General features: G+C 35.8%; 5 protein-coding genes across 22 annotated transcripts in view; 3 read left to right on the top strand and 2 right to left on the bottom strand.

The window, feature by feature from the left end:
* LOC100749059 (proteoglycan 4) overlaps positions 1-9530 on the top strand; it is a 47943-nt gene extending 38413 nt beyond the window's left edge. For 14 of the 18 annotated variants that reach the window (XM_033322538.1, XM_033322547.1, XM_033322539.1 and 11 more), the window contains 4 exons: positions 2-81; positions 1822-2091; positions 2326-2588; positions 2719-3141. In XM_033322538.1, coding sequence (XP_033178429.1) covers positions 2-81; positions 1822-2091; positions 2326-2588; positions 2719-3141 — 1036 coding nt within the window. Of the gene's footprint in view, position 1; positions 82-1821; positions 2092-2325; positions 2589-2718 lie in introns of all 18 variants that reach the window. The other 4 variants (XM_033322549.1, XM_033322552.1, XM_033322553.1 and 1 more) reach the window with 2 other exon arrangements.
* Positions 9531-9687: 157 nt separating this feature from the next.
* LOC100749370 (DPH3 homolog) lies at positions 9688-10951 on the bottom strand. Its single transcript, XM_012389638.3, has one exon. It carries the CDS (start codon positions 10832-10834, stop codon positions 10580-10582), a length of 255 nt encoding a protein of 84 aa, XP_012245061.1. The 5' UTR covers positions 10835-10951; the 3' UTR covers positions 9688-10579.
* A 640-nt stretch (positions 10952-11591) lies between these two features.
* On the top strand, positions 11592-15233 carry LOC100749178 (potential E3 ubiquitin-protein ligase ariadne-2). The gene is made up of 8 exons (XM_012389676.3): positions 11592-11776; positions 12329-12851; positions 12917-13148; positions 13221-13338; positions 13411-13635; positions 13709-13921; positions 14011-14160; positions 14522-15233. Exons 1-8 carry the CDS (start codon positions 11759-11761, stop codon positions 14528-14530), a joined length of 1488 nt encoding a protein of 495 aa, XP_012245099.1. The 5' UTR covers positions 11592-11758; the 3' UTR covers positions 14531-15233.
* A 696-nt stretch (positions 15234-15929) lies between these two features.
* Positions 15930-21352, top strand: LOC100748938 (synaptojanin-1). Its single transcript, XM_003491988.4, has 7 exons — positions 15930-16473; positions 16622-16976; positions 17053-17217; positions 17417-18471; positions 18549-19120; positions 19198-19372; positions 19450-21352. The coding sequence occupies exons 1-7, from the start codon at positions 16347-16349 to the stop codon at positions 20448-20450; spliced, it is 3450 nt and encodes a 1149-aa protein (XP_003492036.1). The 5' UTR covers positions 15930-16346; the 3' UTR covers positions 20451-21352.
* Positions 21353-21706: 354 nt separating this feature from the next.
* On the bottom strand, positions 21707-24794 carry LOC100749490 (guanine nucleotide-binding protein G(i) subunit alpha). Its single transcript, XM_003491993.4, has 4 exons — positions 24674-24794; positions 23947-24131; positions 23570-23856; positions 21707-23496 (listed from the first exon to the last, which is right to left on the bottom strand). The coding sequence occupies exons 1-4, from the start codon at positions 24792-24794 to the stop codon at positions 23019-23021; spliced, it is 1071 nt and encodes a 356-aa protein (XP_003492041.1). The 3' UTR covers positions 21707-23018.
* Positions 24795-25633: the final 839 nt, after the last annotated feature.

A 25633-nucleotide genomic window follows, 5' to 3' on the forward strand; every position in this document is an offset into this window, starting at 1 on the left:
AAGCCGCCGTCGCCGATCCATCCAAATCATCCTCCGATAGTCGATACGCGTCAAACCAAGCCGCTACTGCCGTCCAACCTAGTAAGTAGCATGCTCTCTGCCAAAAAAAAAAAAAAAAGGCCTGTGTTCTTCTCCGTTGCCTACATAATTTTGTTCGCTCGAACACAACTAAACAACGCTTTCCGTGTCTTCGTTGCTGTCATTATCGTTGTCGTTGTCGTTGTTACCATTACCGTTATCGCTGTTGTTGTCTTTGTGCTGTTCTTATATATAACTACATCTTTTCTCTGTCTTTCTCTCCTCCACCGGTTATCCGTACGCTTTTCCGATCTTTCTTTATTCTCGACTTCCTATTCTCGTCTTCGTATATAATCGCTACTCGAATCCCTACTCTTCCTCTGTTATCTCATCTCGTCTGTCCGTCTTTCTTTTCACGTTTCTCTTATTTTCTTTATGCGCTCTTTACCGTTCCACCGGTACAACAACCGGGGAATATCCTTCGCACAACTTATACTTCCGGCGCGAAATAGAGCGGCCGATTCTCTGTGCGTTCCTCCTTTCTCGTCACGCTTTCATCGTACAGATTACATACCGCGCGTTTTCACCCGGCACACGCGCCTCTCGGCAACCGTGTTTTTAAAAATCCACTCCGCTGCTGCATCTCTCTATCGCTCTGTCCGCGTCTTGCCGCGGTAAATCAAGGGATTCGAGGTAGCTTCGTATCCAACTGTGGTTTGTTCTTTCCACCACGCTGAATCCGTCTCGCAGACGTGCCTTTGTGCGTAGTCGGAGCTGTCGACCGTTTGTTAGATCAGCTTTTCGCACCAACACCTGCACCGAACCACGATTCGAGTCGTCACACTCCGCAGACACTCGAGCAAAAGGAACGAGAGGGAAAAAAAACATGTACGGGAGTTAAGAAGAACGAATCAGGTGGCAGTTAAACGTAAGTGTGCTTCCAACACCGACGAACGATCATTCCGGCCAGAAAACACGAAAACGTTCTTTTTCACGCATAGAGAGACAAACACAGGCGCAACGTGATTCTGCTTGGCTCGTGATATGCGTATCAAGCAACGCGCGACTCTTTCGTTCTTTCCTTCTTGTACTCTCTTTTTTCCTTTTCTTTTTTCTGCCTTTCTTTCTCTGGTCGTGTATAACTCACAGGGTGCCGCGTTTCGTCAGATCAAGGGCCTACGAGAGGAAGCAGAGAAAAGAGGGAAGCAGATTATCCGCGATGTTTCACCAGCGGTCGGTCGACGTGCAATCGAGTAAATGTTTCTGCGGTAGAGAAAGAACAATAGCCTGTATGTTAGAGCCCTTTGTCAACCTGTTGCGTGGCCGTGCAACATAGCCGCACATTTACACACATACTATGCCGACACACTAAATCTATGTATTTACTTATCTATCTATGATCTATGTATTTGTGTATACATGTCTCTTCCTGCATTCTGAGTACGCTAGTGTACTTTTTATTCGGATGCTCTGTGCCCATTGTGTAGACCTCTCGTCTAGCCACGAATTACAACCGATTTACGATATCAGCGCTCGATGACTCGACCAACGCTATTTTGTTGCCTTCCTTTTCGCCGATGCCACTGATATAAATCCTTCGACGAAGGACGAGATAAGAGTCCTCTCCTTTTAGCGTCACACGTGGTATTCGACGTTCCGATCTTCGTTAGAGATTCGAGTAGAGAAAAAAAGGAAACCTCGTAACAATTCGAAGCATCGAGTGCAGTTCCGCCCGAACTCGGGCAACGAAACGGATCGACGAGCATATATCAAATCGTTAAAAGCGTGGATAAAACGTTTCAGTGACGGCAGAACCGCAAGTGAACGGGGACGTGACCGGAGGAGATTCGAGCGTCGCGTCGACACCGCCGTCACAGACGCAGTCGCAGCCGCCCGTTTCGGCCACCACCGCAAGCCCGTGGATCGACGACGAGCCGGTAGTGAAAAGCCCGCCAGAACCGACAAGGGTAAAGTCTCCGGAGCAGATGATCATGCGCTCCCCGGAACCGGTCAACTGGACGGTGCCATTGGACACCGGCAAAACATTCACTGTCACTCAAAACGTCAGAGAAGGTAGCTAATATTTACATATATTTTTTCGAGCGTTTTCGTTCTTCTAATAGAATAGAAAAATTGAGAAAGTATTCCGATAGACATCGATGAAGCCAGTTTGGAATCGTTTTGTCAACGACTCTAAACGATGGAACTCGATATATCGAAACGTGTACGTGATGTCTCGGACAGGCTGGGTTACGGAAGAGACAAACGACCGGTTCTCATGATCTCTTTAATCCGTTTATTTTTAAGAACCTTTGACGCGTCCGCATAGCGAAGCGAAGAGCTGGGCACCTTCGTCGGTTCCGTCGGCCCCGCAATCTGCACCACCTGAATTGGCGGCACAGCACAAATCGCAGCATTCTCAGCATTCCGGATATAAGTCACCAGAAAGCGAAAGCGTTTCTATCGGTAGCTTTAGCGGCTTGAACGGGCACAAGGACATGGATTCCGAAAGGGATAGTCCATTGCCTTCGAACGTTCAGGCTGGCGGCACCACCGCACTCGATGAAAATGTAAGGATCTCTGTTTTTAATCGAAACATTGTCGATGATATCGCAAGAAAAGTGAGAGTTTGTTTATCTCTATCTCGATCCGAAACGGAAGGAATTTCTAGAGAAAATAAGAATCGTATGCTCGTTGTAGGAAACAGACGGTACCGAGGAAGAACCCAAGGAACAACAGAGACCGGAACCATCGATAAAACCTGTGTCTGGGACGAGTTTAAGATGCCTAGAGGATCCGAGTTTCGAATACGATAGAAAGAAAGAAGCTGGTCAACCTGCGACGACAACAACCATGACGACACCGTTATCGTCTACGGTTCCTCAACAAGGTTACCGTATCCTAGAAGCTGAATCGCCTCAGGGTGGTACCACCGAGGGCGGTGGTGGCGGTGGAGGTAGCATGGGTGGGTTAGGAAGTAGTAGCGGCGGTGGTTATCACGTACTGGAAGCACCAACGGTGGTACCAGGCTCCGCACAACGTTCTGCAGCGAGCGAGGTGCTGGAAAAGGCGCGAAATCGCTTCGATAAATTCTGGGGAAAGGGCAGCAGCTCGGAAAATTAGAGCGTTCGAAGGAAGCTGATAAATAAACGTAGTAGTTAACGTCCTCGAAAGCGGGGGAGCAAGCAGAAACGAAGGAAAACGAAGGTAGAGAATGAAAACGAAGAGTAAGAGATGAAATAATTCGACGAGGTTCCTGTGAAAGCTCCTTTCGTGGTTCGTCTGCTCGTTCCTGTTGTTTTTCAGCGGGAAGGAGATATTTCGTAGGTTCCTTTCCGTCTTACTCATCACGTGTTGAACGTTCTTCGTTCGTCCTGAAAAGCCTCGAGAGATCTAGATGCTTTCTTTATGTTCGACGTCTCCGGAACGAGAAGAAGAGTCGTGACGATTAGAGAGGATTTTTTTTAGGAGAGAAACAGGCTTAGAGGCGAGTACTTGAATGCGATCGATAAAGTACCTCGAAGGAGAAACGTCTCGTAGCGAAGAAGAATTGACGAACACCTGCTCCGTAAGACGATCGAGAACGAAGACGGTGCGTGCAGGCAACGCGTCAGTCTCGTTGAAACTCGAGGAATAGTTGGGAGACACGCGTTCGATGAATATACATGTACACATCTACACGATACACGCGCGTACACGGGCAAAGATTTGTTAAGTTACAGCGATCATAGTCATTCAAGCAAAAATCGATCTTGACTTTGAGACGATCGAAGAATCGAAAGAACGAATTTCCAATCTACACACAGATCACGCGGATACTCGGTTACCCATAGATACACCGAAATGTCACACGATACTACACGAAAGGACACATAGAAAGACACGCAGTTAGACGAACACACGCGAGTCAGTAAGTTTCTAGGATATTTCAAGTGATCTCGAGAGATCTGCCGTAGTTAAGCCCGAATTCTTTTTCCATTGATGAAGAGAACAAAAGAACGAAGAATAAAAGTGAAAATAAGATAATATCGTGGCGAATCGAATCGCGAGGAAATAAAATACGGCTTGTCGCTATAAATAAGAAAGGAAGGATATAATAGCCTTCGGCCGCTTCGTGCGTTTTATATAAGTCTATATACAGAAAACAATTACGTACGTATACACGAATATGAATGTATACAGTTAATGGGTATCGCACTCGCGGATCATACGATCACGGTACCGACAAAATTCCTCGGATCTTTCCCGTCGATCGTTCGACCTCTCATCTCCTCAATCACTGGCTCTATATGTATTTAGAAAGAAAGATTTTTAGCAAGAAAATTAATCGTCCGATAGATCCGTTGAATTATCGATGGCACCGTGGAAAGGTTAGTTTCTTTTAAACACGAAATCATTTTCTTCGAGCGTTTGCCGATCCAGGAAATGGAAACTCGTTCCATTTCCGCGTGGAATTCTCGATCGTTCTAAAAGAAATTTACAGAATCAAGAATTACTGCTGCACAATGTTAACATTCCTCGACTTTGCAAGTTCATACAAATTTATAAAAATTATCCGTTCTGTTCTTGTTTCTGTCATGTTTTTAGTTGAAGGAAGATCATTAGCCTCTCTCTCTCTCTCTCTCTCTCTCTCTCTCTCTTTCTCTTTCTATATACATATATACGCTAATGTTGCCCAACAAAATTTCTTGAAGGACGATCGAGCATCGTACGACGAAGAACTTCCCGGAAGCCTGACAAATAGAAACTACCACCAGCAAGCGAAACGAATTACTGTAGTGAGGCGTAGTGTTTTTTTCACACATGACAGGAATTCTCGAGGTTCACGATTTAGATATCGAAGGAACAACCGAGGACAACAAAGAAAGACGAGTAGGAGAATTCGTACTTGCGAATTAGTCGAAATCGTCGGGAACCGACGAGAATCGAGGTGAAACGAAGGGCCAATTCCTTCGGATCTCGCGCAAAAATCACGCTTTCACGCGTCGCTTCGATTTACGATTTGAAACTTGGTGCTAGTCGAAAATGCATCGAAATTACGGAGCTACGAAATCGTTACGGAACAAGTTGTTAAACCGAAGGAGAAACGGGACGAAGGAAGAAGCGGTGAACGCTATTCTCCCGTTGCACGCTGCATTCCGTCTGATTTCTTATATGACAAATTCATTCGTACGTTTCTCTTTCGAGCTAGTCGAAGACGAAGAAGGAAAGAGGAGAAAAATTTGACAAGCTCGGGGCTCGATAACGAGGGTCGTGCTCCTGTCTTGGAGGAAGAAAGCGAGCAGGCGCAAGAAACAACAAATACGAGCAACAATACAATTCGAGAAAGTAACAGTCGACGGTGAAACCGAACGGATGACACCGAAACAAGAACTGTCAGGATAAGGCATATTTCGTGATTACGGGGAGAGATAGGAGCCCCTTGTTCTCACTTCGAGGACGATGGAAGGAGAGGAAAGAGAAATGCGGAGAAGAAAGAAAAAAATACGAAAGGAATCGAACGATGGAGCTTTTTCTCTCTTTCACGCGCATTTGGTACACCGGTACACCACACTCCATCCAGATCCACGTCCAAGAGTCAACCAACCGTAGTGAAGCAGTATAATGATAATGATTAATATGATAAACGATACTCTAATAATAAAGAAAAACTACTAAGGCAAAAAAAATGAACAAAAAAATGAAAAAAAAAGACGTATGGTAAAAAGTTTACTGAATGAACGACTGACGAGGGATTCGACGAAAGCGTAAAAAAGATCATGATAACGACGAAAGATCGTGGCTAACATTTTTGGGAATGGTTGACCCAACGATAACCAATCGATGATGATCGTTTTAGTTCTTTTCCCTTTTCCGTTTGTGTTTGTTTCGACGAAATTATTGGTAGCTTTCTACGAAACGAAAGGAGGAGAATGATCCAAGTAATTCTATAAAGAATCGATCTAACGTCTTCGAAAGTTTCTCATTTGACAGATCATTCGTGTTCGAAATTGTTTACTTTCACGACATTTTTTAACGATCCGATCTAATCCCATGGTTTTTCTCACAGAGAATATCAAAGTGATCATGATTATTCACGATAGCAAAAATATTGAAATTCATCGCTGATTAAGCTGTCGTTCCAAACAGTATGAGACCTATCGGTACGATATTACCGGAAACACGGTTTTCTTCTTTCTTTTCTACGAGAGTTACGATCCCGTCTACCCCTTTTTTCCCTCGATTAATCCCTTTCCTTTCCTTCGGTTACGTTTAAAAACTAGTAACCTTTACGTCTGCTTACACCGATCTGTCTGATTCACGACAGAGACGAACACGGTTGGATGGAATGCGTGTAAAATGATACAGGAAATACGCGGCTTTGATCAGAGATTTATTATTTATTCTTGAAACCTTCGATGCAGTGGCGGATTATTAAACAAATTCCATAATCTATATTCCGGGTCGAATTTCTTATCTTCTAAATCGTAAGGACGATTGTTCCATTATTTTTTCAAATATCCATGTTCGATGTACGTGTGACTTTTTAGTATTAAATCCGTCTCAGCTTCGACGTTCAATTTAGCGACTCTTGTGCACAATACGGTGAACGGTAGCAGATTTCGTTTAGCGAACTTGTGTCAAGTGTCGGAAGCTGTTTTAAACGCGCTCGCCATTTCGGTGAACACGATCTATTGTGATAAGCGCTCAATTATTCCATTCCGCGCGCAATAGCCTTGAAACTGGAGTTACTATTTAATTAGAACGAGCAGAAACTGAAATAACGCTGTTACGACAGTTCGTCGAATATTTCTAAGAGATTCACTCGGAACAGTGGCGTTGTACAAACTATTATTATTACTGCGCTGTTACTACGATGATTATTCTAATTGCGTAATTGCGATGATTGTGATAATGTATATTTACTTGTTGCCACTTGTTAGAAGTGTGCGTTAGAAGGTTTTTGAAAGCGCCACCGATTCGACGAATTTCATGTTGTTTCCATTTCTTTTTCGTTTTTGTTGCTAAATCGAAAAGCTAAGAAGAAGGGAGCGCAAGAGGAGAAAGAGAAAGGCATTGAACAGTTTGGTGTAAGCGCATAAAAACGGAGACGGAAACGTTGATCGACAAGGCTCGTAGCCGCTTTAAACGTGTCGAAGAAGCACCTCGCAGAAGCTTACACTGCCCATCCGAATTTAGAAGCTGATTTGTCCTGTGATTTCCAGAACGTCACCCACCATCTTCTAGGGCTATTATATATATAAACTGCTATATTTTGCTGGAAGCAAAAGTCGCGAGACACGCGTGCGGCATGGCACGGAGGAAACGCAATTTCATAAACCAAACCTATCAGATCTATCAACTGGCCGCCGTGTATTCGAAAATTGTTCCTGTTTCCGAACGAGGTGAAAACTTAACGAACACCGTGGAGAAATCAAGCATTTCAAACCTTTATACATTTGTTTTTATCGTGTACGTCGATGGATAATCAATGGACATCGAGCTCGAACCGTTTTCGCAAGACTACAACAACGCCCTTCTGTTAGGCGAAATTCACTATATGTATAAAACTTTCTTTCGTTTCTATATGATTACGCGTGTCTAAACATAAAGGAATTATGTCTAGGAAGAGGCTTGGAAATTCGAGGATCGAATGTTTACGATAATCTTTTCTTTCTAGTCGATCGAACGATTTGTTGTTTCGCGTAAACGTTTTCTCCTTCTAAACTGTCGAACCAACGTTTCGCTTCTCGTCGTTCCAAGCCTTTCTTCTCGCGTACACGCGTGGACAGATTTCAGATTCTATCACTGTCGAAAACAAGTTGCAAAACCATCGACGAACGGGCCTTAAGAGAAACGGCAAATCCCGTGAACGTGCTGGCCACGTTCTGGACACGCGCATTTTTTCTGTGTCCAACGATTCAAGATCGAAGAGAAAAGCCGATAGTACGCGGAGTAAAAGTACAGTTTCCTAATACGTTAGGAGACAGATCTTTACGATGCAACCAAAATTGGCTAGGTAGAAACTCTGATGATAGATACTACTATCGTGAAAATCATTTTCTTTCAAAACAAGTAGGAAGAAATTACAAAATAATATAATACGTGAGTGATTACCGTTTGGGGTTTCGCCTGTATTCTCGCCTCAGTTTTTATGCCTACTTATACATACTTAGATAGGTTGTACGAAACACATATAAAATATGTCTATATACATTATATAGTATATTATTAAAAAACAATGCGGGTGGAAAGAAGATGACGTTAGAACAACGATGGTATTTAAACGAAAAAGGCTGAGGGGATAAAGCAAAGCAAAGAGGCTGTTTTGTCAGAATAAGAGAATCATGTGTAACTGATCAACTATTATCGCAGAAATAACGACGACGAGTATGCTTTACAACGAATAGAATGAATGATTATCCGGTACTGATTGGGTCGATTCTTGATTTTCTTAAAACGTTAATAATCTCGAATCAGGAACCGTACGATTTCTTCTGGTACTTTTCTTTCTTTTTCTTTTTTTCTTTTTAGGAAGAACATAAATCATTGATCGGTTTATTTGTAACAAAGGAATGCGACACGACAAGATTTCTCGTATTTTACAAAACAGATGGACAGACAGTAGTAAGGGAAATCGAACGAGTATTGCAAAGTTGAACGATCGTGATCGACGATACCAGAAAAGTATGCGGATGACGTGTTTCTTCGTTTATATTTTGTCATACGAAAATCTATGTACGCGTTTCTTCGATCAAGTACATAATCACTCGTTATGTCGATGAAATATCGGATCTGAATCGTTTGCTATAATGTAACATCTGGTTATTTCATCGAGACGTTATTTCAAGACGTTGCAAGATATTTCAAGATAAAAATTTTAAGAAATTTCAAATCATACGCGAAATTTTTAACTTCGACTTACTGCCAAGTCATGATATCTAGATATACAAACACAATTTCCTGTCGCGTTACCGCAAACGATTCGATCGCTATACATCCGATCCCGATTCCGAAATTTAGGCAACGATATTCCAATATCTCCTATTTCAATATCTCACGTAATTTAATAAATAACAAAAACGCGATAACGAGCGGCTGGAAATTTCAGGAGACCGACTTCTTCTTTCGCGATCACTGACCGTCTTCTTTTTTTCTCATATTCCCTTCCCACGCTCAATGTGCACATTCCGGGACCGACGATGATCTATGTAAAAATTTGTTGTTTGCGAACGAAAGCAAAAGAGAGGAAATGAGAATGATTACTTAACGTGGGTTGTTACAAAAGAACAACTATCACGGCGAGCGTAAATGTTAAGCATTACGTAACACTACGGTACTTTTGCGCATCCCCTTCTCGTCCAAAATTGCGTTTTTACTCTCCGATTGCATCGTAGAGAAGGATCATTTATTACAATAATTGCAGATTATTATGGCTATATATATATTATATATATATATATATAAATATATATATTATATATTAGAAATTGAAATACTCGTAATAAAGAACACGCCGACGCTTCCTCTGACCCTGGACTCTTTTAATTGTGTTTCGGAAAATTAATTTCCTTTTTTTTTTAATACACTGCCGTTTACCACACCACCAACCTTCGATACCAATTTCCTTAAAAAACATAATTACTGAGGAATATGAAATAATACGCGCGAGCGCATAAGACTTTGCCGTTATTTAAGTATCCTAAAATAATTTATTATCAATATACACAATTCGGTAAAAAATACATATATACATTGCCATACAGTGCTCAATTAGCAGCTTATAAGTATCCTAGTCCAATAATGGAAAACAGAGAGAAATTTTCAATTCTTATAAAAACTATCTTAATAAATAGGTCCATCATCTAAATTATCGTTTTCATCGTGGTAACCTTCTACATCATTAGAATAATTGTACAATTATTCACATTATTGATTCCCTTGTTCATTTCCTTGTCGAGTTCTTTTCCTCCATCATCCTTCTCCTTTCTGTTTCCTTTTCCTTTTTAGGCTTTTTCAGACCTTTATGATTTTACAGCTGAGATTTCAATTCTATCGACATTCTCTCACAACTACTTTTATTCCCGATCTTGGTACTTATCTGAATACTTCTTTGTATCTCTTTTATTTATGAGAAACAACACATTGTTAACCTTTTTGTTCCATCAGATAATTAGCTTTAGGATTAATATCAAAGGACAAATGTTTTTACTTCAAAAGAGGATATTTGTCTTTAAGGGTGCAAGTTGTCAGACCGGTGGTGACAATACCTCTACTTTGGCAGAGTCTAATTGTTTTATGCTGATTGACGTGGAAATTTTTCTGTTATTATCCATTATAATTGTATTATACATGTTCTATTTTCTAACAATAACAACCAATATAATAGAGAATTAAGGGCAATTTGAAAATCTGTTTCAAATCTGCTGGTAATTATGTACAAATATATTGTATATACATAATAATATTAATTATATATATATATACTTTGGCCATTGTTCGTGTGTCCAACTTTGTTCAGCTTGAACGTGTGTATGAAAAATGCAGAGTATCAGTATCTTAGAAAGTCGTCCAATGTAACTCAAACCTTTTGGATCAAAATCTGTTTTTCCTCATCCCTAACAAGTTCTTCTTGTTTAGCTGCAAATGCCTCCTTATCGTAAATTACTTTTATAACCAAAGAGCACGAAGGACATGTGGCTTCTTCCACACCAGCAGCTAATTCTTCTTTAGAGATTTGAAACTGATCCCCACAAGGGCATGGGTAGTAATATACTTCTTCGTCCTCGTCATACTCAAAATCTTCAATTTCTACTTCATCGTGATATACAGACATAATTCCAATAATCCGTAATAATTGAATTCTTTAAATAAGCTTAGAGGTTAGAAACACACACTTGACCGCTGATCATAACGAAACCATGAATACGACATATGATGGCATACGAAAGTATGTACATGTATACTTAGGTATCCAACTATAAGAATCATATAGATAGCTAACTCTATGAAATAAAAAGTCTACATAATTCTATTCTTTCTTTCTTTGTGCCTCTCTCCTCTCTTTTTTTGAAATAGAATGTAACTTTATAAAAGTATTTATTTCGACTTCCGTATAATTTGAAAACACAACATTATGAAATACAGAATAGCACTTCTTATCTCATATACCAATTTTTGTACAATATATTTAATATTAAAGTTTCTAATATTCTTATGTAATTTGTACAAATATAAAATCATATTTAAGAAATAAGAACAAAATGTGTATACATTTATGTATATATACATATAATGATCATAAGAGAATATAATGTCAATATAATATATAAATAAATCATTCAAAAGCATATATACTAAATGTTACCTAGAATTTCCACAGTACAATGAGGAAGTATACTCATTGCTTTAAAAATGAATCTCAAAATGATTAACATTCATAAATCAAATTTTGAGATACATTTATATTATATATACCTAAAAATAAATTATTCACATTTTTTATAATATTGCATGAATTAACATATATGCATTTTGTTAAACTCAGCTGTTTTGTATCAGGTGATTTTGACATTCTTATCTTCTTTCAGATTAAATGAAATCATCTGTTACAACATCGTTCACATCATACGCCTGACATGGAAGGACGTACACATAACTCATGCGCCAGTGTAACTATTGATATAAACGGCTACAATAAAGCCTTTTAATAACTTTTTCATTTAACTAACAAAGTAAACGCATCAATGCATTTTTCTTGATGCATAAGAACATAAAGGTATGTTTTTTGGACTATGTAAATGGAACAAAATGAACAAACACCTCATTATAATACAATAATCGAGATCCCATCAAAATGTTTACCAAACGTCACAAAAATACATTTTAGACAAGAAATAATCAAACGATGAACCTACTACCATACCTTTAATACGTCTAATTATTATTTTATGCTACATAAATAAATTGACTATTTAAGTAATTGTACAATTTGTACAAAATCCGAAAATATGTATTGTAAAACTCTGTTGTTTCTGTATGGTTAGTGAAAACCCTTTCTGTTGAAATTTGTATCTTTTGTTCCCTTTATTAATAAAGCAGTAATTTAATTACTTCTTTGTTATGTTCTCGCTATTTATTCATATATTAACAATTCATATATTAATATTTTAATGTTTATAAATAAATACTAAAAATTATAAGGTTATGAGAAGAATAATATACCTACTATATGTGCACAAATTTTACATTAACTGCAAGCCTTGTAGAATATGCAATTTAAAATATTTCTTTATAATAAAATAATATACTCATATGATATTTATGACAGATGACGACTGAGGAATATGATACTGAAATGGATTACTCCGACTCAGATTGCGGAGATCCAGGTTATGAAGATTATTATAATGTACACCCATGGGATGGTGAAGGTGACAATGATATAGATAATGATCAAAGCCGAAGAGATCCTGAATATGCTGTATATGATTGTTTAAGAATTGAAGAAGTGGAAAGACTTTTAAATGAAGATGTAGAGTTGTTAAGTAATAGTCTCCATATAACACCATCCTTAGCCAAAGTTTTATTACACGCACACAATTGGGCATTACAAGACATCATCGCAAAGTATCGTACCAATGCTTCCAGTTTGTTAATTAATTCAAAAATAAAATCATTACCTCCATTGGAGTCACTATCAGCACTAAAAGGTCAAAGGGGTGGATTATGTTCCGTTTGTGTTACAATATATCCAGCTGAGAAACTTTCTACTCTAACATGTGGACATTCATTTTGTAAAGACTGTTGGTGCATGCATTTTGAAGTACAAATAACCCAAGGTATTTCTACAGGTAAGTTCATTGAAGTAGATCAGATTATCCATTGAATCGAGCTCAGCTAAGTTAATTTAAACTAGGAATAAGTTGCATGGCACAGGATTGTAATGTCTTAGCTCCAGAAGACTTTGTTTTATCTCTACTTACTAAGCCTAACATGAGAGAAAGATATCAACAGTTTGCTTTTTGTGATTATGTAAAATCCCATCCACAATTAAGGTTTTGTCCCGGACCCAATTGTCAAATGATTATGCGTTCGAAAGAGCAAAGAGCAAAAAGAGTGATGTGTTCATCATGTAGAACTGTGTTTTGGTATGCAACTAAAATTTTTTAATATTTATATTACTCTAGTATAGTATTAATCAAAGGGTGTAATTATTGCAGTTTCCGATGTGGTATTGATTACCACGCACCCACTGACTGTAATACTATGAAAAGATGGCTAACAAAATGTGCAGATGATTCAGAAACAGCTAATTATATTAGTGCCCACACCAAAGATGTTAGTATTTAAGTCGCATATTTCTGTGTATAATATATGTAGTTTTATAACAAATATCCTTTAATTTTTTAGTGTCCAAAATGCCATATTTGCATAGAAAAAAATGGTGGTTGTAATCACATGCAATGTTATAATTGTAAGTATGATTTTTGTTGGATGTGCCTTGGAGATTGGAAAGCACACGGAAGCGAATATTATGTATGTTCAAGATATAAAGAGAATCCTAACATTGCTCATGAGAGTGTTCTTGCACAAGCAAGAGAAGCTCTAAAAAAATATCTTCATTATTATGAAAGAGTAAATTATTTTCTTCAAGAATTAAATTTATATTTAACTGGCATGTTACCAATATTTTTAAACATACTTTCAGTGGGAAAATCACAGTAAGTCGTTAAAATTGGAAGAACAAACTTTAGAAGCTATAAAGATGCAAATAAACAAGAAAGTAATGAACTCTAGTGGAACGTGGATCGATTGGCAACATTTATTTGCAGCTGCGTCGCTTTTAACGCGCTGCCGCTATACTTTACAGTATACCTATCCTTATGCTTATTATATGGAACCGGGACCGCGAAAAGAATTAGTAAATATCTATTTAAAATTTTAAGATACTAAATAATTTTATAGATAGAAAACTAAATGTGTAATAAAATGTATAATGAATATTTAAAGTTTGAATACCAACAAGCGCAATTGGAAGCGGAAATAGAAGATCTTTCTTGGAAAATAGAACATGCAGAAACAACAAATCGTGGAGATTTGGAAAATCAAATGGATATTGCTGAAAAACGTCGAGTCACTTTACTGAAGGATTTTCTTGAGGTATAAATACCAAGTGATCGTAAATATTTTGTTACATCGTTGCAATCTCTTTCACAATCATGCCAAACTTACAAAACAGCTATAGTTTAGTTCTTGAAGTATTATATTCCAACAGCTATTATTTACACATTAGTTAATCATTCGTCATTAAAGAAAAAATTTGGAATAGTGCGTAGAATCATTTCAATTGACAATGTTTTAGAAAATAGTTTTAGATTTAAGTATTCTTTGTCGATTAAACGATTTTTAAATTATTTTTACCAGACAATTTTTACATTTTTATTAAAAGTGGTGTCTGTAGAAAAGAAAATTGAACCTGTTTGTTATTTATGTAATCCTATATAAATAAGGAATTTTATAGATATCTTAATCAAAGACAGCAAAGAGGTTAGAGAAGGAAAGAGAAAGCATCAATGAAGAATAATATGTAGGAAAGTATTAGCTTTTATTGACTGATTGTTAAAATTTGATATATAATGTATAATTTCCTAGTCTAAGAGTATTTCCATGAATATTGTTTAATTGCATTTTCTGAAATTCATATTTAGAAAATTGTTTTTATTGATGCTTATCACACAGTTGAACAAAAGATATAAGAATTATTGATTTTATGGATTATGATATGTATATTTTTTCTCACATGAGTTTAAATATGAATTTCGCTTGTGCTGATTCGATGGATCCTCTAATTTTTCCATTAAAGCATTACTACTACTAAGAAACATTTTAGTATCAACGACTGGCTAAAGCAAAAAAAAAGAAAGTGGAAGAAAACACATAGCCTAACAATTTAATTAGGTGCCAATAAATGGTACCTTTAACATGTAAATATTGTGGTAATGTAAAAGAACGTGACATTTTCTATAATTAGACTTGAGGTGCATGCAACGATCAAAGACATCCATTAAAAACTATAATTGAATTTTTTTTTAATTATTTATACGCGATACATTAGAATAGATACGATCGATCATTTAATAAAGAATCCCGTTTAAACTTAACGACCATTGTGGAAAATAAATGTAATAATTAATATGTCACTAAAAGAAATAAACTTTACCGCAAGAATTGTATCTTTTTGAAAATATCTTTTATAAAATCATGATTCATTGAACTGTTATGTTTCAGTAACTAATATATTGTACTAGAAAATATTAAACAAGTTATTTTGAATGATTTTAAAAAACATCGATTGCTTTTACTACAGGAAATGTTTGTTTTCTAATATTTATAACAAATTGAATTAATCATTTTTATATATTATTTATTATTTGCTACGATACAACTTGAAAATCAACAATATCATCGTATTAAACATCTAGTTTTTTAAATTTCAATATAGCTCAATATCTTTCCGTTCACTTTAACGAGTAGAAACCGTAGAAGAAATCTTTATATTTTTATTTCACAGTCAACGGTATACGTTTAAAATATGATAAAGCTTCTGTATAATGGTTATTTCTATAATACGTATTAAATTTTAAAGACTGTTACCTTCAAAACTCCTTTTGACGGGATCTGGAACATTATTCTTTCTGATACTTAAAATTAGTTACACAAAAAGATTAGGAAGTTGCCTTAAAAACTAAAACATTCAAAATTCGTCAAAATGACACCTTTTAAAATTAAAGTTGATAAGTTACATTAAAAATTCACGATTGATGAATTCTGTATATAAACTTTCACTGTGTGCACAAAATTTTGTATTCTTGCTTGAATTTTTCACACTAGCGTTCACATATTACTTTATTTACGTTCAAAAGTCATGAAAGGAGAACGGTATTTTTAATCACAAAAATTCTATGTTACTGATGAAGCAACTTTTAACTGACTGATGTTTATGGCGCGAGATTGTTGCATATTTGATTTTTCAAAATTTCAAAATGGCGCGTTCGATTGATTGTTACGGTTAGACAAGCAGACTGTAGACTCCGTGAAATCGCGATGTATATATTGCGAAAATATCGAAGTATCGACGGATTAGCGAAAAGAGCGCTACTCTCCACCGTTAACTAGTAGGGAGAAGCATATCACTGTCAGTAGCGAAGAAAGAAGATCAGTTGGTAGAAAGAAAGAAAACATAGTAAGAGTAGGGTGATCATACTCCTCCGTATGACAGACGGGGCTGTCATATTCTACCAAAGTGTACATTTATCCCCGAAACTTTCAAAGACATTAGTACAACAATGGCGATGGGCAAAGGGTTTCGCGTCTACGAAAAGTTAAAACCACCTAGTCCTCATTCACTTATATTGGAACAACGAAATCGAAAGGAAACTGTTCTTTTCGAATCACAGGCAGTCGCTGTTCTTTGTAAGTACTTTATCGTAATTAATATTTTTCAGCGAATATCCTTTAACTTTAATCTTTCAATTTTTTTTCTTTAAAATTATCGCTTAGAAAACATAAGAAGTGATATCTATCAAATAAATTCCTTAATTTTTTAAATATTACTTTACAGCTGCTGAAGAAACAGACACTTTGAAAGGGAAATATACAAAATTATTAGATGCATATGGATGCTTAGGCGTATTGCAGTTAAATGCAGGTGAAAATACTTTATTATATCTTGTTCTTGTGACTGGCTGTTTTTCAGTTGGCAAAATAGGAGAGTCCGAAGTATTTAGAATTACACAGACTCATTTTGTACCACTTCATTATACACAAAGTAACGAGGATCGTGTATCTGAAGTTAGAAAAGTTCTCAACTCTGGTACATTTTATTTTTCTTGGTCTTCTAATCAAGAGCCTCTTGATATTACCCTTAGTGCACAGAGGAGATGCAAATCTACAACAACTGACAATAGATTCTTTTGGTCAGTACATAACATATATTATATGTATGTATGTATCAAAAATCTCAATGTTCTTTTTTTTCCATGTAACAAATAGGAATCGGATGTTACACATACATTTATTAAGATATGGTGTGGATACATCCCATTGGTTACTTAAAGCAATGTGTGGTAGTGTAGAAATTCGAACTGTATATGTTGGTCATAGACAAGCTCGTGCTGTCCTCATGTCTAGATTAAGTTGTGAACGGGCAGGCACAAGGTATTCTTAATTCATTCTTAACTGAATACAAATAATCCATAAACTAATTATTTTACGACACTGAAACAGTAGTGCCACTCATATCAGTTCTTATCATGTAATATAATACAATCATACTTGATAATACTATATTAATTATTTAAAACCAAGTTTGCATTTTACATTAGCAATATTCTATAAATTTATGTTCATTATCTAGGTTTAATGTCAGAGGAACTAATGATGATGGTCATGTAGCAAATTTTGTAGAAACAGAGCAAGTAATATATTTAGATAATGAAGTAACCTCTTATGTGCAAACCAGGGGATCAGTTCCTTTATTCTGGGAACAGCCTGGCATACAGGTTGGTTCTCACAAAGTGAAAATTTCTCGTGGTTCTGAAGCTTCTGCACCAGCCTTTAATAGACATTTGAATATGATTAAACAAAGGTATGGCCAGCAAGTAATTATCAATCTTCTTGGATCTAGTCTGATTGGGAGTAAAGAAGGAGAAGCAATGTTAAGTCAGTTATTCCAAACTCATCATAATATGTCAGAACATACTGATGTACCTCATATTCTATTTGATTACCACCAAGAATGCAGAGGTGGAAATATGAAAAACCTTTCAAAGTTGAAAACAAAAGTAGATAAATATTTAGAATCATTTTCCTTGTTTTATGCGGCTGGTAATACTGTCATTCTTGAACAAACTGGGACTATTAGAACAAATTGTCTCGATTGTTTAGATAGAACAAATTGTGTACAAACATTTTTTGCATTGGAGATACTTAGCAAACAACTTGGATTATTAAAGTTACTTGAAAAACAGCAGATGGTTTCAAGATTTGAAGAAGTATTTAGACAAATGTGGATCAACAATGGTAATGAAGTAAGTAAAATATATGCTGGTACTGGAGCAATTCAAGGAAGTTCAAAATTAATGGATGGTGCAAGATCTGCAGCTAGAACAATACAAAATAATTTATTAGACTCCAGTAAACAAGAAGCTATTGACATTTTGTTATTGGGATCAACTTTAAATACTGAATTAGCGGATAGAGCTCGATTACTTTTACCTTCAAATATGCTACACGCTCCACCGAGCGTTCTCAGAGAAATGTGTAAAAGATATAATGAGTATGTAGCTACAATGAATCTCAGAGTAAGTGTTGGTACCTACAACGTTAATGGAGGGAAACACTTCCGAAGTGTCGTGTACAAAGATGTGTCTCTTTCTGATTGGTTACTAGATGCTCCACGAAAATCATCATGTAAGTTCTAAACCTAAATATATTTTCTGCTATTAATAAAATAAATTTTTTACGAATTAATTATATCTTTTTTACAGCTCTAGTATCAGTTGAATATGACAATATTCCTGTAGATATATTTGCGATAGGATTCGAAGAAATCGTTGACTTGAATGCTAGTAACATAATGGCTGCTAGTACTGATAATGCAAAAGCTTGGGCAGAGGAATTGCAAAAAGTACTTTCTCGGGATACTGAATATGTTTTAGTCACATATCAACAATTAGTCGGTGTTTGTCTTTATTTATTCATACGACCTGAGCATGCACCTTATTTAAGAGATGTAGCTGTAGATTGTGTAAAAACTGGTTTGGGAGGTGCAACAGGAAATAAAGGAGCTGCTGCTATTAGATGCGTATTGTATTCCACATCCTTTTGTTTTGTTTGTGCACATTTTGCTGCTGGTCAATCTCAAGTGAATGAACGCAATGCAGATTATGCGGAAATTACGCGAAAAATTACCTTCCCTATGGGAAGAACATTAAATACTCACGATTACGTATTTTGGTGTGGAGATTTCAATTACAGGGTTGATATGGATAAGGATGAGATGAAAGAAATGATCAAAAGAAACGAGTTTGATCAAATATTACAATATGATCAGTTGAAGGTAAAGACAATAAATTTGTAAAGTAAATACTTTATACAAACATGTTTGTTAATTTCCTTAACATATTTCGAATTTAGGTTCAACAGGAGCAAGGAAATGTTTTCAAAAACTTTTTGGAAGGTCCTATTAACTTTGCTCCAACATACAAGTATGATCTTTTTTCTGGTGACTATGATACTAGTGAAAAATGTCGACAGCCTGCTTGGACGGATAGAGTATTGTGGAAACGTCGAAAACAAGTACCTGACATCGGTTAGTTCTATACAATTATGATTCTCGTTGGCATTCTTGTCACTTTCGTTAATTACATTTTCGCACATTTGTTTTAGATTCCCCTACAGATTGGAATCCAGGAAAATTAATTCATTATGGCAGAGCAGAATTGAAACAAAGTGATCATCGGCCGGTTATTGCCATTATAGATATAGATATTCATTGCGTTGAATCTGAAAAGCGCGAACGAGTATTCAAGGAAGTGATTCAAGATTTGGGTCCACCTGATGGCACTATAGTAGTTAAAGCAGTTGAAGAATCGGATGATATGGACAGCGTGTTCGATGAAAATTTCATGATGGCTCTATTGCAAGATTTCTCTCATATTGGCGAAGTAATCCTTGTCAGATTTGTCGGTGAAACAATCTGGGTAACATTTAGAGATGGACAATGTGCTTTGTCAGCAGCAAGAAAAGGTATGACTCAAGTATGTGGTCAAGCCTTGAAATTATCATTGAAATCTCCAAACTGGGTACAACTAATTGAAAAAGAAATAGAACTTTGCAGTAATACCACAGTTGCACAGTTTGTTTCAAATTCTCCAATGAGGAGCCCTATGCAAAGATTAGAACAATTAGACATAGGAGAACGATCATCCCCTAGTAGAGGTAGTCCAAATGGAGTAATTCCTCCACCCAGACCAGCTCCACCAGGGCGTCCAACTCAACCTCCAAAAAGTCCAGTACAAGATCGAAAACAAGGACCACGAGCTGGTGTATTTAGCGTGTTGCCCAATCAATATCCAGCACCTTTAGCCAGAGAAAGAGAATTTGACCAAAGTGAAAGGTTATCTCCGGAATCTGCAATTTATGAAGAAATAATGGATGGATCACCTAACTACCCCATACCAAACCGTCCACCACCTCCATTACCTCGTACGGATCTTTCGCAAGAACCTAGTAGGCCACCCAATTCTAAACCACCTCCACTACCTCAAAGACAAGCTCCTCCTCCTCCTCAACATCCACCACCTAGTTTACCCGCGTCAAATGCTCCACCACCAATACCGGCAAGAACATCAGGTGGACCACCCATTCCAGCTAGAAATCCACATTAAACAGTGGTCTATATAATTTCGGAATTGACTCGTTATGTGTCATTGTGTAGCTAATTATTTATAAATATAGATAGAGATTAAAAACAGAATAGATTGCTTCTATGTAATGTACAGCTGTGTAGCATACTATAAATCTCAAGTCTATTCTGGTTAGTCAAATTCAGTTTTCAGACACTGTAAGAATTTATGCTTCCTGTCGTGCATTTCCTTATTATACTTTACATATAAACAAATCTGTTAAATACCTCAAAGATTTGATTATACATATAGGAGGGAGCCCCAGTTTTTTTCTGTAAAACTTTACCAGCATATTCTATAAGTAAAAATAAGAAAAAGATGTTGTACAAATATATGCTCCTAAATGTTTTATTAAAACAAGCTATAACACAAATACGAAATGGTAATAGACTGCTTTCTTGTTTGATACCACATAGGAATAGATTGTTGGTTCACATTATAATTCCATTTCAAAATGTCGTTCGTTATTATGAATACAGGATTGGTATCTTCAGAAAATAGAATCTATTGCATTACTCATTTCTTGTTCATTTTTCTTAATTGCAACAAATAAATCACGAATCCTTTGCATTAACCCCTGACACCTATTAATTTGTATTTAATAAACTTTTTCTTTCATAGTTCTCCACAAGTAAAAATCCATTGGCGTGCAGCAATGTTCTTATGTTGTGTTGACGAAATACCAGTTCGTTATCATTTCATATGTTTATTATAATTAATTAATTTAATTAATCTTGCTTATAGCATATGTTGGTAAATTTTTGCGGAAAAAAGCTGAATCACCCTGTATATCATAGAACATATACAGAGTTTAAAAATGTACCCAGTTTAAATACTTCTTAATGATCGTTAAAACAAATAAACTAATAATTATGTTAATGAAATTTGTGCTGTTGAAAATGTTATATTAATATAATCTTCCGAAAAAATTTATTGTGGCTAAATATAAAGAAAAAAATTAATACTATTATAAAATACACAAGCCACAAACGTTATATTTTCATGATATATTAATTTTACAATCAATGTTAAAATGATTTATTAACTATGTTACATCTTACTGTATTTTATTACAAATAGATGGTAAACATGATTTTTAAAAATTGAAAGAGAGGTAATTTATGTTTACTGCTAGTTATAATGATAAAAATAAAAGAACAAAGAACAGTATTCATACAAAATATTTTCCATAAGTACATATATATTGTATGTATAAATTAAAGTTTTAAACACTGTCAGAAAAACAAAATATTACTATATTTATTTTGTAGCTTCACATGTATTGTATTATTGTACATATACATATAATATAGAGATCGATACGAATTACAACTAAAATGAGATTCTGTGTTTATACAACGAAGGAAATATTCTTAATTATTGTGGAAGATTTGGAATAATAAGTACTTAATGTGTGAGTATTATCATTTCTATGAGTCTTTTCTAAACGGAAAATTTCGCGAAAACGTTACAAATCTAAAATGACATGATTTACAAATCTAAAACAATATTAAAAATACATGAACTTAAACATTTTTATAAATTGAATCATGTATCTATTTGATGGAAATGTAAATAGAGATGACTTTAGTGAAAAAAGAGAAAAACTTTTGTAATTTACATACGTTTCCTACATACACCAAATACATTATGTATTTTGTTACTTTCTAAAATTCACTAATCTGCTACCATCACTCTGTATTTCAGAACGGCAAGCATAGGATTTCAAAAAAATATCACTTTTTTAAAAAAGTTTTTTATTTATTTCATCAATATAATAAGACTGTTTTCTAAATCTGTAACTAATTCTAACATTGTCATTTGTTTGGCAGATAGAGCAATAATGACAACCCTTTAAACATTATTTAATGATACGTATAAAAAGGTCCTTGTCTTTTTTACAAAATTTTTTATCAAATTTAGCTTGTATAAATATATATTGTCAACATGATGAACTGTGTCTGTCATTGCAGTATGGACAAATTATTATAAGAGAAATGAATAGCTTCGAGCACTGTTATGGAAATACATTTCCATTCAGTATAAACATATTATTTTTAATGAATAAATTATATACAAAATGGTATTACTAAATTAATAGCTAACTAGTTCTGGTTAATATACTAAACACAGTTAGCAGTGAGACCAGATATTTGTTTGTTTGAAAACAGTATCTGCTCTTTTATTAAGATAACAATTTAAATTTTCAAACATTCCAATTTTACATTAGTCATTTAAAATAAAGTAATAAGTTAAAAGTAACCAATTACAACGAAATGTCATGATATTTTGCATGAGAAAGATATAGATAAGGATCTAACAAATTATTTCATAGTACTATTATTCATAGTATAAAAATATTGTAAAAACCAACAGGAGATGACAAAATGGAGAGATAGCATTATTGGTATACATGATGGTATACCCAAATTATATTTCTGTTCCTAACAATTTGTTCTCAGTCTCATGTGTATCCTTTGTGCACTCACGTAAGTTTATACATCTTAGATATCAATTTACTCATTTTGATTTAATAAGATATTGGTATGTTTAACTTAATAAACCACAATTACTCAAATTGTTTTTGATTATAACATCGGTTACAGCATCAAACACAAATTGTATATTAGATGTGTCGGTAGCACATGTAAAATGTGTGTAAATTTGTTTCTGATCTTTTCTTTTATTCAAATTTTCGAATTTCATTTGAATGTAAGAAGCACATTCTTCATATGTATTAGCACCCTTATACTCTGGGAAACAAATAGTCAATGGGCTCCTAGTGATCTTTTCCTCAAAAAGATCTTTTTTGTTTAGAAATAAAATGATTGATGTTTCAACAAACCACTTACTATTACAGATAGAATCAAACAATTTCATCGACTCTATCATTCTATTCATTTCTTCATCCTCTGCAAGAACCAAGTCGTATCCACTTAATGCAACACAAAATATGATTGCAGTAACTCCTTCAAAACAGTGTATCCATTTCTTTCTTTCTGATCTTTGACCACCCACATCAAACATTCTGGTAGAGCAGAAAATTTCTTAGTAATGTTTCGTAATACAAAATTAATAAAAAGATCTTGAAATAAACTTACTTAAAATGTAAGCCTTTGAAAGAAAAGTGTGTTTCTACTATTCCTGTTGTTTTCACACGTGTTCTAAGAACATCTTGCTGAGTAGGAATATAATTAGGTTGTGCTATACGATCTAAAGCATTAAGGTAATATGCCGCAGAATCATTGAGCTGGTATTCCCTACTACGTGTGAAACAAAGTTGTACTCCAGCGTCCTGCCATAATCGTTTCATTAATAGTGCCAGTTCCCCAGTTAGCTCACCCTCCTCTGCTGCAGAAGCTAGGGTAAAGAATTGACGTGCTATATCCTACAACATGATTAGATTTCTCTATTACTGATAAAACATGTATGATGTAATAGTATATGAAACATTTTTATTTAAAATTAATGTATTTACCGCTTTATTAGGGTCTGCAAAGTCAATTCTAAGTTGACCCATGGCTCTAATTATTGTCATAAGACTTTGAACTGTATTACTACAAACTACAGGTTTATATTGTTCACATTCTTCTTTACTATAGCCAGTTTCATGGATAATTTTCATTTGTTTTACTATAGTAGATTTTCCAGATTCTCCAGCTCCTTAAAATGAATACATTCGTATGTTTAATAAACATGTATTAGTGCATGTCAAAGCGTTTGATTTCCAAATTTGTCCCTTTAAAACGATGATGAAGATACCGATATTCATGAATGGAAATTATATCTGACTGCAGTTGTCGGTAATCGAGTAAGTGTTCAATACGATATACAATGATTCATTCTAAACGATGATTCAAAGATTTCAGAAAAGCGCCCGCGCTACAGTTGCACGATTGCGCAAATCCGATAATTGATCGGAATGTGAATGACGTGAAAATATTATTGGGAGTAAAAACCAAATATTACTTTAAAGAATTGGTGGAAAAATGAGCGGAAAAAAACGTTTTGTCAGTAGTAGCACAGTGCAGCGATTTATTTTTACGACGAATTATCAAAACGTCGAGGAATACATCGTCTTCTAAGAAGAGGATATTTTCGAAACAATATCACGAACAAAGTGAAGGAAGAAATGAAAGAATAACGATGGAACGATTCTTGTAAGGAGAAAGTATATAAACGAAAAGAAAAGGAGTAGAAATTACCAAGCAAGAGGAGCTTGACCTCACTGGCGGCCCGTTCCCCATCGGCTCTGAGATCCTTGTCGATCTTCTTAGACCTTTCCGCAGCTTCTTTCTCGCCGGTGGTGCTCACCGCACAACCCATTCTCGCCGGTCGTTCTTTCTATTCGGTGAAGAAAGAACGAGCACCATGCACGGTGCTCTTCGGAATAATCGGTTATTCGCCGCGCTCCCGTGTATGACACTTGTTGCACGGACGTGTGGGAACCGCCCGCACGCGGTTGTGCTCGCATACACACACTGATCGGATGTACAGCCTTGTACACTTGCTTATACGTCCCTCGTCAATGTAGCTATTATCGTTCAATACGTGCATACGTGCAATCTATTTCTCGTGATCAGTCGCTGCTCCCCGTGATCCCGTCAAAAGCGATGACAATGGACCAAAACTGCACGAACCTGCGATACCGGCACGATCACTTTACGTACAGTTCGTGTACCCTCCTTCCTTGCTCTACAGGACACAGTCAGGATTTGTCGAGATCTCTCGATCACGATCAACGGCCAATCCATGCCAAGATCGCGAGTCCTTTCTAGCCAATGGAAACGCTACAGGGATTGTATTTGTTCGAATTCCAGGCGCCATCTGTGTCTACGAAATCCAGAATCGAAGATCGGTCCGACAGCGGGAGGATCATCTCATAACTTAATTCATTCGATGATTATGTTCTGAATCATTTGGGCCCGCGGGCCCCAATCGAATACATACACGGATTCGTATATTAATGTAAAACAATATAAGTTATGGTATGTTTATTGTTCGAAATTAATTAAGAATCATATCTTATCTTTATAAATATTTATATCAATATGCTATCTTAGGAAGCTGTTATATTATATCATAGATTAAAATCGGATGTAACATCATCGGACGTAATAACATTTTGTAGATAAAAAGAGATAAGTATAGCTATATTTATGTTC

Source organism: Bombus impatiens, unplaced genomic scaffold (genome assembly GCF_000188095.3).
Source record: "Bombus impatiens unplaced genomic scaffold, BIMP_2.2 scf_0647, whole genome shotgun sequence".
Taxonomy (NCBI): Eukaryota; Metazoa; Arthropoda; class Insecta; order Hymenoptera; family Apidae; genus Bombus; species Bombus impatiens.

Excerpts from the sequence above, each read along its gene's own strand:
- LOC100749370 (XM_012389638.3), bottom strand. The coding sequence starts at position 10,834 with ATGTCTGTATATCACGATGAAGTAGAAATTGAAGATTTTGAGTATGAC.
- LOC100749490 (XM_003491993.4), bottom strand. The coding sequence starts at position 24,794 with ATGGGTTGTGCGGTGAGCACCACCGGCGAGAAAGAAGCTGCGGAAAGG. Across the intron at positions 24,132-24,673 it reads GGTCAAGCTCCTCTTGCTTG|GAGCTGGAGAATCTGGAAAA; the intron begins GTAATTTCTACT and ends ATTCATTTTAAG. Across the intron at positions 23,497-23,569 it reads TTCAAAGGCTTACATTTTAA|AATGTTTGATGTGGGTGGTC; the intron begins GTAAGTTTATTT and ends CTGCTCTACCAG.
- LOC100749178 (XM_012389676.3), top strand. Across the intron at positions 13,149-13,220 it reads TCATGTAGAACTGTGTTTTG|TTTCCGATGTGGTATTGATT; the intron begins GTATGCAACTAA and ends TAATTATTGCAG. Across the intron at positions 13,922-14,010 it reads CGGGACCGCGAAAAGAATTA|TTTGAATACCAACAAGCGCA; the intron begins GTAAATATCTAT and ends GAATATTTAAAG.
- LOC100748938 (XM_003491988.4), top strand. The coding sequence starts at position 16,347 with ATGGCGATGGGCAAAGGGTTTCGCGTCTACGAAAAGTTAAAACCACCT. Across the intron at positions 17,218-17,416 it reads TGTGAACGGGCAGGCACAAG|GTTTAATGTCAGAGGAACTA; the intron begins GTATTCTTAATT and ends TTCATTATCTAG. Across the intron at positions 18,472-18,548 it reads TGCTCCACGAAAATCATCAT|CTCTAGTATCAGTTGAATAT; the intron begins GTAAGTTCTAAA and ends TCTTTTTTACAG.